At 42.8% G+C, this 12,692-nt stretch overlaps 1 protein-coding gene across 2 annotated transcripts in view; it reads right to left on the bottom strand.

The window, feature by feature from the left end:
- LOC110523003 (platelet-derived growth factor receptor alpha) overlaps positions 1-12,692 on the bottom strand; it is a 39,205-nt gene that overhangs the window by 15,008 nt on the left and 11,505 nt on the right. For both annotated transcript variants that reach the window (XM_036978394.2, XM_036978395.2), the window contains exons 16-18: positions 9,749-9,843; positions 9,267-9,399; positions 8,309-8,413 (exon numbers count right to left, since the gene is read on the bottom strand). In XM_036978394.2, the coding sequence (XP_036834289.2) occupies positions 8,309-8,413; positions 9,267-9,399; positions 9,749-9,843 (333 nt within the window). The remainder of the gene's footprint in view (positions 1-8,308; positions 8,414-9,266; positions 9,400-9,748; positions 9,844-12,692) is intronic.

Genomic DNA, 12,692 nt, shown 5'->3' with positions numbered 1-12,692 from the left:
CTGTGGTCAACTCTATAGCTGTCTTTATAGCTGTCTATAGTCAACTCTATAGCTGTCTGTGGTCAACTCTATAGCTGTCTATGATTAACTCTATAGCTGTCTATGGTCAACTCTATAGCTGCCTGTGGTCAACTCTATAGCTGTCTGTGGTCAACTATATAGCTGTATATGGTCAACTCTATAGCTGTCTGTATAGCTGTCTATGGTCAACTCTATAACTGTCTGTGGTCAACTCTATAGCTGTCTGTATAGCTGTTTGTGGTCAACTCTATAGCTGTCTGTGGTCAACTCTATAGCTGTCTATGATTAACTCTATAGCTGTCTATGGTCAACTCTATAGCTGTCTGTGGTCAACTCTATAGCTGTCTGTGGTCAACTCTATAGCTGTATATGGTCAACTCTATAGCTGTCTGTGGTCAACTCTATAGCTGTATATGGTCAACTCTATAGCTGTATATGGTCAACTCTATAGCTTTCTTTATAGCTGTCTATGGTCAACTCTATAGCTGTCTGTGGTCAACTCTATAGCTGTCTGTATAGCTGTCTATGGTCAACTCTATAGCTGTCTGTGGTCAATTCTATAGCTGTCTATGGTCAACTCTATAGCTGTCTATGATTAACTCTATAGCTGTCTATGGTCAACTCTAAAGCTGTCTGTGGTCAACTCTATAGCTGTCTGTGGTCAACTCTATAGCTGTCTATGGTCAACTCTATAGCTGCCTATGATCAACTCTATAGCTGTCTTTGGTCAACTCTTTAGCTGTCTGTGGTCAACTCTATAGCTGTCTATGGTCAACTCTATAGCTGTCTGTATAGCTGTCTGTGGTCAACTCTATAGTTGTCTGTATAGCTGTGTATGGTCAACTCTATAGCTGTCTGTGGTCAACTCTATAGCTGTCTATGATTAACTCTATAGCTGTCTATGGTCAACTCTATAGCTGTCTGTGGTCAACTCTATAGCTGTCTGTGGTCAACTCTATAGCTGTCTATGGTCAACTCTATAGCTGTCTGTGGTCAACTCTTTAGCTGTCTATGGTCAACTCTATAGCTGTCTATGATCAACTCTATAGCTGTCTGTGGTCAACTCTATAGCTGTCTATGGTCAACTCTATAGCTGTCTGTATAGCTGTCTGTGGTCAACTCTATAGTTGTCTGTATAGCTGTTATTGGTCAACTCTATAGCTGTCTGTGGTCAACTCTATAGCTGTCTGTGGTCAACTCTATAGCTGTCTATGGTCAACTCTATAGCTGTCTATGGTCAACTCTATAGCTGTCTGTGGTCAACTATATAGCTGTCTGTGGTCAACTCTATAGCTGCATATGGTCAACTCTATAGCTGTCTGTGGTCAACTCTATAGCTGTATATGGTCAACTCTATAGTTGTCTGTGGTCAACTCTATAGCTTTATATGGTCAACTCTATAGCTGTCTGTGGTCAACTATATAGCTGTATATGGTCAACTCTATAGCTGTCTGTATAGCTGTCTATGGTCAACTCTATAGCTGTTATTGGCCAACTCTATAGCTGTCTGTATAGCTGTCTATGGTCAACTCTAAAGCTGTCTGTGGTCAACTATATAGCTGTCTATGGTCAACTCTATAGCTGTCTGTGGTCAACTCTATAGCTGTCTGTGGTCAACTCTATAGCTGTCTGTGGTCAACTCTATAGCTGTCTGTGGTCAACTCTATAGCTGTCTGTGGTCAACTCTATAGCTGTCTTTGGTAAACTCTATAGCTGTCTATGGTCAACTCTATAGCTTGTCTGTGGTCAACTCTATAGCTGTCTGTATAGCTGTCTATGGTAAACTCTAAAGCTGTCTGTGGTCAACTCTATAGCTGTCTATGATTAACTCTATAGCTGTCTATGGTCAACTCTATAGCTGTCTGTGGTCAACTCTATAGCTGTCTGTGGTCAACTCTATAGCTGTCTATGGTCAACTCTATAGCTGTCTATGGTCAACTCTATAGCTGTCTATGGTCAACTCTATAGCTGTCTATGGTCAACTCTATAGCAGTCTGTGGTCAACTCTATAGCTGACTGTGGTCAACTCTATAGCTGTCTTTATAGCTGTCTATAGGCAACTCTATAGCTGTCTGTGGTCAACTCTATAGCTGTCTATGATTAACTCTATAGCTGTCTGTGGTCAACTATATAGCTGTATATGGTCAACTCTATAGCTGTCTGTATAGCTGTCTATGGTCAACTCTATAACTGTCTGTGGTCAACTCTATAGCTGTCTGTATAGCTGTTTGTGGTCAACTCTATAGCTGTCTGTGGTCAACTCTATAGCTGTCTATGATTAACTCTATAGCTGTCTATGGTCAACTCTATAGCTGTCTGTGGTCAACTCTATAGCTGTCTGTGGTCAACTCTATAGCTGTATATGGTCAACTCTATAGCTGTCTGTGGTCAACTCTATAGCTGTATATGGTCAACTCTATAGCTGTATATGGTCAACTCTATAGCTTTCTTTATAGCTGTCTATGGTCAACTCTATAGCTGTCTGTGGTCAACTCTATAGCTGTCTGTGGTCAACTCTATAGCTGTCTGTGGTCAACTCTATAGCTGTCTGTGGTCAACTCTATAGCTGTCTATGGTCAACTCTATAGCTGTATATGGTCAACTCTATAGCTGTCTGTGGTCAACTCTATAGCTGTCTGTGGTCAACTCTATAGCTGTATATGGTCAACTCTATAGCTGTATATGGTCAACTCTATAGCTTTCTTTATAGCTGTCTATGGTCAACTCTATAGCTGTCTGTGGTCAACTCTATAGCTGTCTGTGGTCAACTCTATAGCTGTCTGTGGTCAACTCTATAGCTGTCTGTGGTCAACTCTATAGCTGTCTATGGTCAACTCTATAGCTGTATATGGTCAACTCTATAGCTGTCTGTGGTCAACTCTATAGCTGTCTGTGGTCAACTCTATAGCTGTATATGGTCAACTCTATAGCTGTCTGTGGTCAACTCTATAGCTGTATATGGTCAACTCTATAGCTGTATATGGTCAACTCTATAGCTTTCTTTATAGCTGTCTATGGTCAACTCTATAGCTGTCTGTGGTCAACTCTATAGCTGTCTGTGGTCAACTCTATAGCTGTATATGGTCAACTCTATAGATGTCTGTGGTCAACTCTATAGCTGTCTATGGTCAACTCTATAGCTGTATATGGTCAACTCTATAGCTTTCTTTATAGCTGTCTATGGTCAACTCTATAGCTGTCTGTGGTCAACTCTATAGCTGTCTGTGGTCAACTCTATAGCTGTCTGTGGTCAACTCTATAGCTGTCTGTGGTCAACTCTATAGCTGTCTATGGTCAACTCTATAGCTGTATATGGTCAACTCTATTGCTGTATATGGTCAACTCTATAGCTGTCTGTGGTCAACTCTATAGCTGTCTGTGGTCAACTCTATAGCTGTATATGGTCAACTCTATAGCTGTCTGTGGTCAACTCTATAGCTGTCTGTGGTCAACTCTATAGCTGTCTATGGTCAACTCTATAGCTGTCTGTGGTCAACTCTATAGCTGTCTTTGGTCAACTAGATAGCTGTCTGTGGTCAACTCTATAGCTGTCTGTGGTCAACTCTATAGCTGTCTGTGGTCAACTCTATAGTTGTCTGTGGTCAACTCTATAGCTGTCTGTGGTCAACTCTATAGCTGTCTGTGGTCAAATCTATAGCTGTCTATGGTCAACTCTATAGCTGTCTATGATTAACTCTATAGCTGTCTATGGTCAACTCTATAGCTGTCTGTGGTCAACTCTATAGCTGTCTGTGGTCAACTCTATAGCTGTCTATGGTCAACTCTATAGCTGTCTATGGTCAACTCTATAGCTGTCTATGGTCAACTCTATAGCTGTCTATGGTCAACTCTATAGCAGTCTGTGGTCAACTCTATAGCTGACTGTGGTCAACTCTATAGCTGTCTTTATAGCTGTCTATAGTCAACTCTATAGCTGTCTGTGGTCAACTCTATAGCTGTCTATGATTAACTCTATAGCTGTCTATGGTCAACTCTATAGCTGTCTATGGTCAACTCTATAGCTGTCTGTGGTCAACTCTATAGCTGTCTATGATTAACTCTATAGCTGTCTATGGTCAACTCTATAGCTGTCTGTGGTCAACTCTATAGCTGTCTGTGGTCAACTCTATAGCTGTCTATGGTCAACTCTATAGCTGTCTATGGTCAACTCTATAGCTGTCTATGGTCAACTCTATAGCTGTCTATGGTCAACTCTATAGCAGTCTGTGGTCAACTCTATAGCTGACTGTGGTCAACTCTATAGCTGTCTTTATAGCTGTCTATAGTCAACTCTATAGCTGTCTGTGGTCAACTCTATAGCTGTCTATGATTAACTCTATAGCTGTCTATGGTCAACTCTATAGCTGCCTGTGGTCAACTCTATAGCTGTCTGTGGTCAACTATATAGCTGTATATGGTCAACTCTATAGCTGTCTGTATAGCTGTCTATGGTCAACTCTATAACTGTCTGTGGTCAACTCTATAGCTGTCTGTATAGCTGTTTGTGGTCAACTCTATAGCTGTCTGTGGTCAACTCTATAGCTGTCTATGATTAACTCTATAGCTGTCTATGGTCAACTCTATAGCTGTCTGTGGTCAACTCTATAGCTGTCTGTGGTCAACTCTATAGCTGTATATGGTCAACTCTATAGCTGTCTGTGGTCAACTCTATAGCTGTATATGGTCAACTCTATAGCTGTATATGGTCAACTCTATAGCTTTCTTTATAGCTGTCTATGGTCAACTCTATAGCTGTCTGTGGTCAACTCTATAGCTGTCTGTGGTCAACTCTATAGCTGTCTGTGGTCAACTCTATAGCTGTCTGTGGTCAACTCTATAGCTGTCTATGGTCAACTCTATAGCTGTATATGGTCAACTCTATAGCTGTCTGTGGTCAACTCTATAGCTGTCTGTGGTCAACTCTATAGCTGTATATGGTCAACTCTATAGCTGTCTGTGGTCAACTCTATAGCTGTATATGGTCAACTCTATAGCTGTATATGGTCAACTCTATAGCTTTCTTTATAGCTGTCTATGGTCAACTCTATAGCTGTATATGGTCAACTCTATTGCTGTATATGGTCAACTCTATAGCTGTCTGTGGTCAACTCTATAGCTGTCTGTGGTCAACTCTATAGCTGTATATGGTCAACTCTATAGCTGTCTGTGGTCAACTCTATAGCTGTCTGTGGTCAACTCTATAGCTGTCTATGGTCAACTCTATAGCTGTCTGTGGTCAACTCTATTGCTGTCTTTGGTCAACTAGATAGCTGTCTGTGGTCAACTCTATAGCTGTCTGTGGTCAACTCTATAGCTGTCTGTGGTCAACTCTATAGTTGGCTGTGGTCAACTCTATAGCTGTCTGTGATCACCTCTATAGCTGTCTGTGGTCAACTCTATAGCTGTCTGTATAGCTGTCTATGGTCAACTCTATAGCTGTCTATGGTCAACTCTATAGCTGTCTGTGGTCAACTCTATAGCTGTCTGTATAGCTGTCTATGGTCAACTCTATAGCTGTCTGTGGTCAACTCTATAGCTGTCTGTGGTCAGCTCTATAGCTGTCTGTGGTCAACTCTATAGCTGTCTATGGTCAACTCTATAGCTGTCTGTGGTCAACTCTATAGCTGTCTGTATAGCTGTCTATGATCAACTCTATAGCTGTCTGTGGTCAACTCTATAGCTGTCTGTGGTCAACTCTATAGCTGTCTATGGTCAACTCTATAGCTGTCTATGGTCAACTCTATAGCTGTCTGTGGTCAACTCTATAGCTGTCTGTATAGCTGTCTATGGTCAACTCTATAGCTGTCTGTATAGCTGTCTATGGTCAACTCTATAGCTGTCTATGGTCAACTCTATAGCTGTCTGTGGTCAACTCTATAGCTGTCTGTATAGCTGTCTATGGTCAACTCTATAGCTGTCTGTGGTCAACTCTATAGCTGTCTGTGGTCAGCTCTATAGCTGTCTGTGGTCAACTCTATAGCTGTCTATGGTCAACTCTATAGCTGTCTGTGGTCAACTCTATAGCTGTCTGTATAGCTGTCTATGATCAACTCTATAGCTGTCTGTGGTCAACTCTATAGCTGTCTGTGGTCAACTCTATAGCTGTATATGGTCAACTCTATAGCTGTCTGTGGTCAACTCTATAGCTGTCTGTGGTCAACTCTATAGCTGTCTATGGTCAACTCTATAGCTGTCTGTGGTCAACTCTATTGCTGTCTTTGGTCAACTAGATAGCTGTCTGTGGTCAACTCTATAGCTGTCTGTGGTCAACTCTATAGTTGTCTGTGGTCAACTCTATAGCTGTCTGTGGTCAACTCTATAGCTGTCTGTGGTCAACTCTATAGCTGTCTATGGTCAACTCTATAGCTGTCTGTGGTCAACTCTATAGCTGTCTGTGATCACCTCTATAGCTGTCTGTGGTCAACTCTATAGCTGTCTGTATAGCTGTCTATGGTCAACTCTATAGCTGTCTATGGTCAACTCTATAGCTGTCTGTGGTCAACTCTATAGCTGTCTGTATAGCTGTCTATGGTCAACTCTATAGCTGTCTGTGGTCAACTCTATAGCTGTCTGTGGTCAGCTCTATAGCTGTCTGTGGTCAACTCTATAGCTGTCTATGGTCAACTCTATAGCTGTCTGTGGTCAACTCTATAGCTGTCTGTATAGCTGTCTATGATCAACTCTATAGCTGTCTGTGGTCAACTCTATAGCTGTCTGTGGTCAACTCTATAGCTGTCTATGGTCAACTCTATAGCTGTCTATGGTCAACTCTATAGCTGTCTGTGGTCAACTCTATAGCTGTCTGTATAGCTGTCTATGGTCAACTCTATAGCTGTCTGTATAGCTGTCTATGGTCAACTCTATAGCTGTCTATGGTCAACTCTATAGCTGTCTGTGGTCAACTCTATAGCTGTCTGTATAGCTGTCTATGGTCAACTCTATAGCTGTCTGTGGTCAACTCTATAGCTGTCTGTGGTCAGCTCTATAGCTGTCTGTGGTCAACTCTATAGCTGTCTATGGTCAACTCTATAGCTGTCTGTGGTCAACTCTATAGCTGTCTGTATAGCTGTCTATGATCAACTCTATAGCTGTCTGTGGTCAACTCTATAGCTGTCTGTGGTCAACTCTATAGCTGTCTATGGTCAACTCTATAGCTGTCTATGGTCAACTCTATAGCTGTCTGTGGTCAACTCTATAGCTGTCTGTATAGCTGTCTATGGTCAACTCTATAGCTGTCTGTGGTCAACTCTATAGCTGTCTGTGGTCAACTCTATAGCTGTCTGTGGTCAACTCTATAGCTGTCTGTGGTCAACTCTATAGCTGTCTGTGGTCAACTCTATAGCTGTCTGTGGTCAACTCTATAGTTGTCTGTGGTCAACTCTATAGCTGTCTGTGGTCAACTCTATAGCTGTCTGTGGTCAACTCTATAGCTGTCTATGGTCAACTCTATAGCTGTCTGTGGTCAACTCTATAGCTGTCTGTGGTCACCTCTATAGCTGTCTGTGGTCAACTCTATAGCTGTCTTTATAGCTGTCTATGGTCAACTCTATAGCTGTCTATGGTCAACTCTATAGCTGTCTGTGGTCAACTCTATAGCTGTCTGTATAGCTGTCTATGGTCAACTCTATAGCTGTCTGTGGTCAACTCTATAGCTGTCTGTGGTCAACTCTATAGCTGTCTGTGGTCAGCTCTATAGCTGTCTGTGGTCAACTCTATAGCTGTCTATGGTCAACTCTATAGCTGTCTGTGGTCAACTCTATAGCTGTCTGTATAGCTGTCTATGATCAACTCTATAGCTGTCTGTGGTCAACTCTATAGCTGTCTGTGGTCAACTCTATAGCTGTCTATGGTCAACTCTATAGCTGTCTATGGTCAACTCTATAGCTGTCTGTGGTCAACTCTATAGCTGTCTGTATAGCTGTCTATGGTCAACTCTATAGCTGTCTGTGGTCAACTCTATAGCTGTCTGTGGTCAACTCTATAGCTGTCTGTGGTCAACTCTATAGCTGTCTGTGGTCAACTCTATAGCTGCCTGTGGTCACCTATAGATTTCTGTGGTCACCTTTAGATGTCTGTGGTCAACTATAGCTGTCTGTGCTCAACTATAGCTGTCTGTGGTCAACTTTATAGCTGTCTGTATAGCTGTCTGTGGTCAACTCTATAGCCGTCTGTGGTCAACTATAGCTGTATGTGGTCAACTCCATAGCTGTATGTGGTCAACTATAGCTGTCTGTGGTCAACTTTATAGCTGTATGTTGTCAACTATAGCTGTCTGTGGTCAACTCACGTTTCAGCATCTTCACAGCAACCTTCATGACGGGCTGGGAGCGGCTGAGTCCATATGCAGTTCCCTCCACCACCTTCCCAAACGCCCCAGAGCCCAGAACACGACCTGCAGACACAGCAGACATGGCGCACGATCAGTTAACATGGAGGGTAAACAAATACACAAACATAGACAGACAGGCAAACACACACACACACTCTCAAGCACTGACTCTATGCACACACACTGGACTCTACCCACAGACTCACACTCTAACACACAGATACCTACACACAGTACATATGCCCACACAAACACATAACATGCGCACACATGCATACTGACGCCACACACACACACTTTCACACTCACCACATACTCTGCTGCTACTGTCTATCTATCCTGTTGCCTAGTCACCTTACTCCTATCTATATCTACAGTACACAGTTACCTCAATTACCTCGTAACCCTGCACATTATCTCAGTACTGGTACTCCCTGTATATGTTTACTTGCTTTTGTTATTCACTGTGTATTTATTCCTTGTGTCACTATTTCTATTTCTATTTTATATTTTGTATCTTTATCTTTTACTCTGTATTGTTGGAAAATGACCCATAAGTAAGCATTTCACTGTTAGTCTACATCTGTTGTTTACGAACCATGTGACAAATAAAATAAAATGTTACTTGACACACACGTCTGCCTCTGCCCTCTCATCTGTGACTTCCCCAGTTACCCAGTGAGTGAGATTCCCTTTGGTCAGTGAGTCACAACCCATACCCAGGCAGCACGCCCCAACCTCCCCTTTCTGCCAGGCCAGATGGCCTTATCACATCCTCACTTCAAAGACCAGAGGGAGACATCCAGACCAAAGCCTGACTAGAACACGACCACCCAACCATGATGATGTGACACTCTGACCGGAACATGACCACAGTAAGACCACAGAGAAAGGAAGCAGTGCAGTCGGCTCTTACCCAGTACGAGCCCATCGCGAGAGAACTCCCATCTGGAGTCATAGGGCAGTTGCATGGGGTCAACGTAGATGTACTCATGGCCATCAGGGCTCACTGACTCTATCACCCTCCAGCGGATCTCATAGCGAGGCTTCTGTAAGATAGAGGACATAGATAAACAGATCCATGCATAGGCTCTAGAGCAGCGTTTCCCAACTCCGGTCCTCTAGTCCCCCAAGAGTACACATTTTGGTTGTATCCCAGGGCAAACATACCTGCTGACTGAACTCATCGAGGGTTTGATGTTGACAAGTTGAATCAGGTGTGCTTGTCCGGGGCTACAATTAAATGTGTACTGTTGGTGGTACTGGAGGAGCAGAGTTGGGAAACACTGCTCTAAGACAAATTGTAGGTGACTGATTTAATGAGTCATTGGGAGAATGAGTCAGTGAGTGAGTGAGCGAGTTTGTGCGTGTGTGAGGGGCAGTGGTGATCTGTTGTACCTGTTTCCAGATAATGACCAGGACAATGAGTGAGATGATGACAATGACCAGCAGCACCAAAACAGCAGCAGTTACAGGCAGCTCAGAGTGGGGGCCTGTTCAGGAGGAGAACCACCACACACACATGAGATGGAGAGCAAATCATGGAGAATGCCACAGAGAGAAAACAACATGGAGAATGCCATAGAGAGAAAACAACATGAAGAATGCCACAGAGAGAAAACAACATGAAGAATGCCACAGAGAGAAAACAACATGGAGAATGCCACAGAGAGAAAACAACATGGAGAATGCCACAGAGAGAAAACCACATGGAGAATGCCACAGAGAGAAAACCACATGGAGAATGCCACAGAGAGAAAACAACATGGAGAATGTCACAGAGAGAAAACCACATGGAGAATGCCACAGAGAGAAAACCACATGGAGAATGCCACAGAGAGAAAACCACATGGAGAATGCCACAGAGAGAAAACAACATGGAGAAGTCAATGTAAGTCAATATGGGAATGTTAGTTTGATTAATTATTTGAAGAACCCAACATGAAGTAAAATATAAAGAACTTCAACATGGCAATCCAAATACCCTATTTAAATGGCATAGTTCAGCATGGTGACTCACACCCAATAAACCAAGCCAGTGGGGTCTCCAGATTATCAGGACCAAAAGGTCTGCTGAAGGGTTTAGGGAGAGGTGCGGGGTAGGGGGGCACAGCTTGAGGGGCCAAATGTACTAAGCTACCTGGGCTTTACTTTTCACAGTAAAAGTATCCCAGGCTAATAAAAGTCTGTGAACATCTGCCCTACCACAGACAATTTACCTGACAGCTACCTCAACACTGACAGCCCAGCCCAGTCTCTTCAATGCCTATCGCACATCAAGTGTCATAAAGGGGCACAACTACAGGAAGAAACTAGCTATTAAAAGAGGAGACTATGGCAGGAAGAAAATATACGGTAGCAGGCAAACTAAGATACTGTGAATCTAGTCACCATACTATACCAACCATGTATGTTGTACAGGGCCTATAGAAAGTCTACACCTCCTTGGATTTCTCCACATGTTATTATGTTACAAAGCGGGATTAAAATGGATTTAATTGTCATTTTTTTGTCAACGATCAACAGAAAATACTCTGTAATGTCAAAGTGGAAAAACATGTCTAATTTTTTTTTAAAGATGAATGAAACATAAAATAATAATATACCTTGATTATATAAGTATTCACCCCCCTGAGTTAATACATGTTAGAAACACAGTTGGCAGCGATTACAGCTGCGAGTTTTCTTGGGTAAGTCTCATGAGCGCTTTGCGCACCTGGATTGTCCATTATTCTTTGCAAAATTCTTCAAGCTCTGTCAAGATGTTGGGGATCATGACTAGACAGCAATTTTCAAGTCTCGCCATAGACTTTCAAGCAGATTTAAGTCAAAACTGATAACTTGGCCACTGATTCACTGTCTTCTTGGTAAGCAACTCCACTGTAGATTTGGCTTTGTGTTGTAGGTTATTGTTCTGCTGAAAAGTGAATTCCTCTCTGTGTCTGGTGGAAAGCAGACTGAACCAGGTTTCCTCTATGATTTTGCCTGTGCTTAGCTCCATCCGGTCACTTTTTATCCTGAAAAACTCCCCAGTCTTTGTCGATGTCAAGCATACCCATACCATGATGCACCCAACACCATGCTTGAAAAGAAGGAGGCAGTTACTCAGTGATGTGTTGTGTTGGATTTGCCCCAAACATAAAGCTTTGCATTTAGGCCAAAAAGTGTATTTCTTTTCAGTGTTTTTTTGCAGTATTACTTCAGTTCAACTTTCTATAGGCCCTGTAACTGAGAGAGGAGGTGTGTAAACTTTCTATAGGCCCTGTAACTGAGAGAGGAGGTATGTAAACTTTCTATAGGCCCTGTAACTGAGAGAGGAGGTGTGTAAACTTTCTATAGGCCCTGTAACGGAGAGAGGAGGTGTGTAAACTTTCTATAGGCCCTGTAACGGAGAGAGGAGGTGTGTAAACTTTCTATAGGCCCTGTAACTGAGAGAGGAGGTGTGTAAACTTTCTATAGGCCCTGTAACGGAGAGAGGAGGTGTGTAAACTTTCTATAGGCCCTGTAACTGAGAGAGGAGGTGTGTAAACTTTCTATAGGCCCTGTAACGGAGAGAGGAGGTATGTAAACTTTCTATAGGCCCTGTAACGGAGAGAGGAGGTGTGTAAACTTTCTATAGGCCCTGTAACGGAGAGAGGAGGTGTATAAACTTTCTATAGGCCCTGTAACTGAGAGAGGAGGTGTGTACACTTTCTATAGGCCCTGTAACGGAGAGAGGAGGTGTGTAAACTTTCTATAGGCCCTGTAACGGAGAGAGGAGGTATGTAAACTTTCTATAGGCCCTGTAACGGAGAGAGGAGGTGTGTAAACTTTCTATAGGCCCTGTAACTGAGAGAGGAGGTGTATAAACTTTCTATAGGCCCTGTAACGGAGAGAGGAGGTGTGTAAACTTTCTATAGGCCCTGTAACGGAGAGAGGAGGTGTGTAAACTTTCTATAGGCCCTGTAACGGAGAGAGGAGGTGTGTAAACTTTCTATAGGCCCTGTAACTGAGAGAGGAGGTGTGTAAACTTTCTATAGGCCCTGTAACTGAGAGAGGAGGTGTGTAAACTTTCTATAGGCCCTGTAACTGAGAGAGGAGGTATGTAAACTTTCTATAGGCCCTGTAACTGAGAGAGGAGGTGTGTAAACTTTCTATAGGCCCTGTAACTGAGAGAGGAGGTGTGTCAACTTTCTATAGGCCCTGTAACTGAGAGAGGAGGTGTGTAAACTTTCTATAGGCCCTGTAACTGAGAGAGGAGGTGTGTAAACTTTCTATAGGCCCTGTAACGGAGAGAGGAGGTGTGTAAACTTTCTATAGGCCCTGTAACTGAGAGAGGAGGTGTGTAAACTTTCTATAGGCC

This window comes from Oncorhynchus mykiss, chromosome 5 (assembly GCF_057628025.1).
Source record: "Oncorhynchus mykiss isolate SJ-2025 chromosome 5, ASM5762802v1, whole genome shotgun sequence".
In the NCBI taxonomy this organism is placed as follows: domain Eukaryota; kingdom Metazoa; phylum Chordata; class Actinopteri; order Salmoniformes; family Salmonidae; genus Oncorhynchus; species Oncorhynchus mykiss.
Note: the sequence above shows the minus strand (reverse complement) of the source record. Positions and strands in the feature narration are given on the sequence as shown.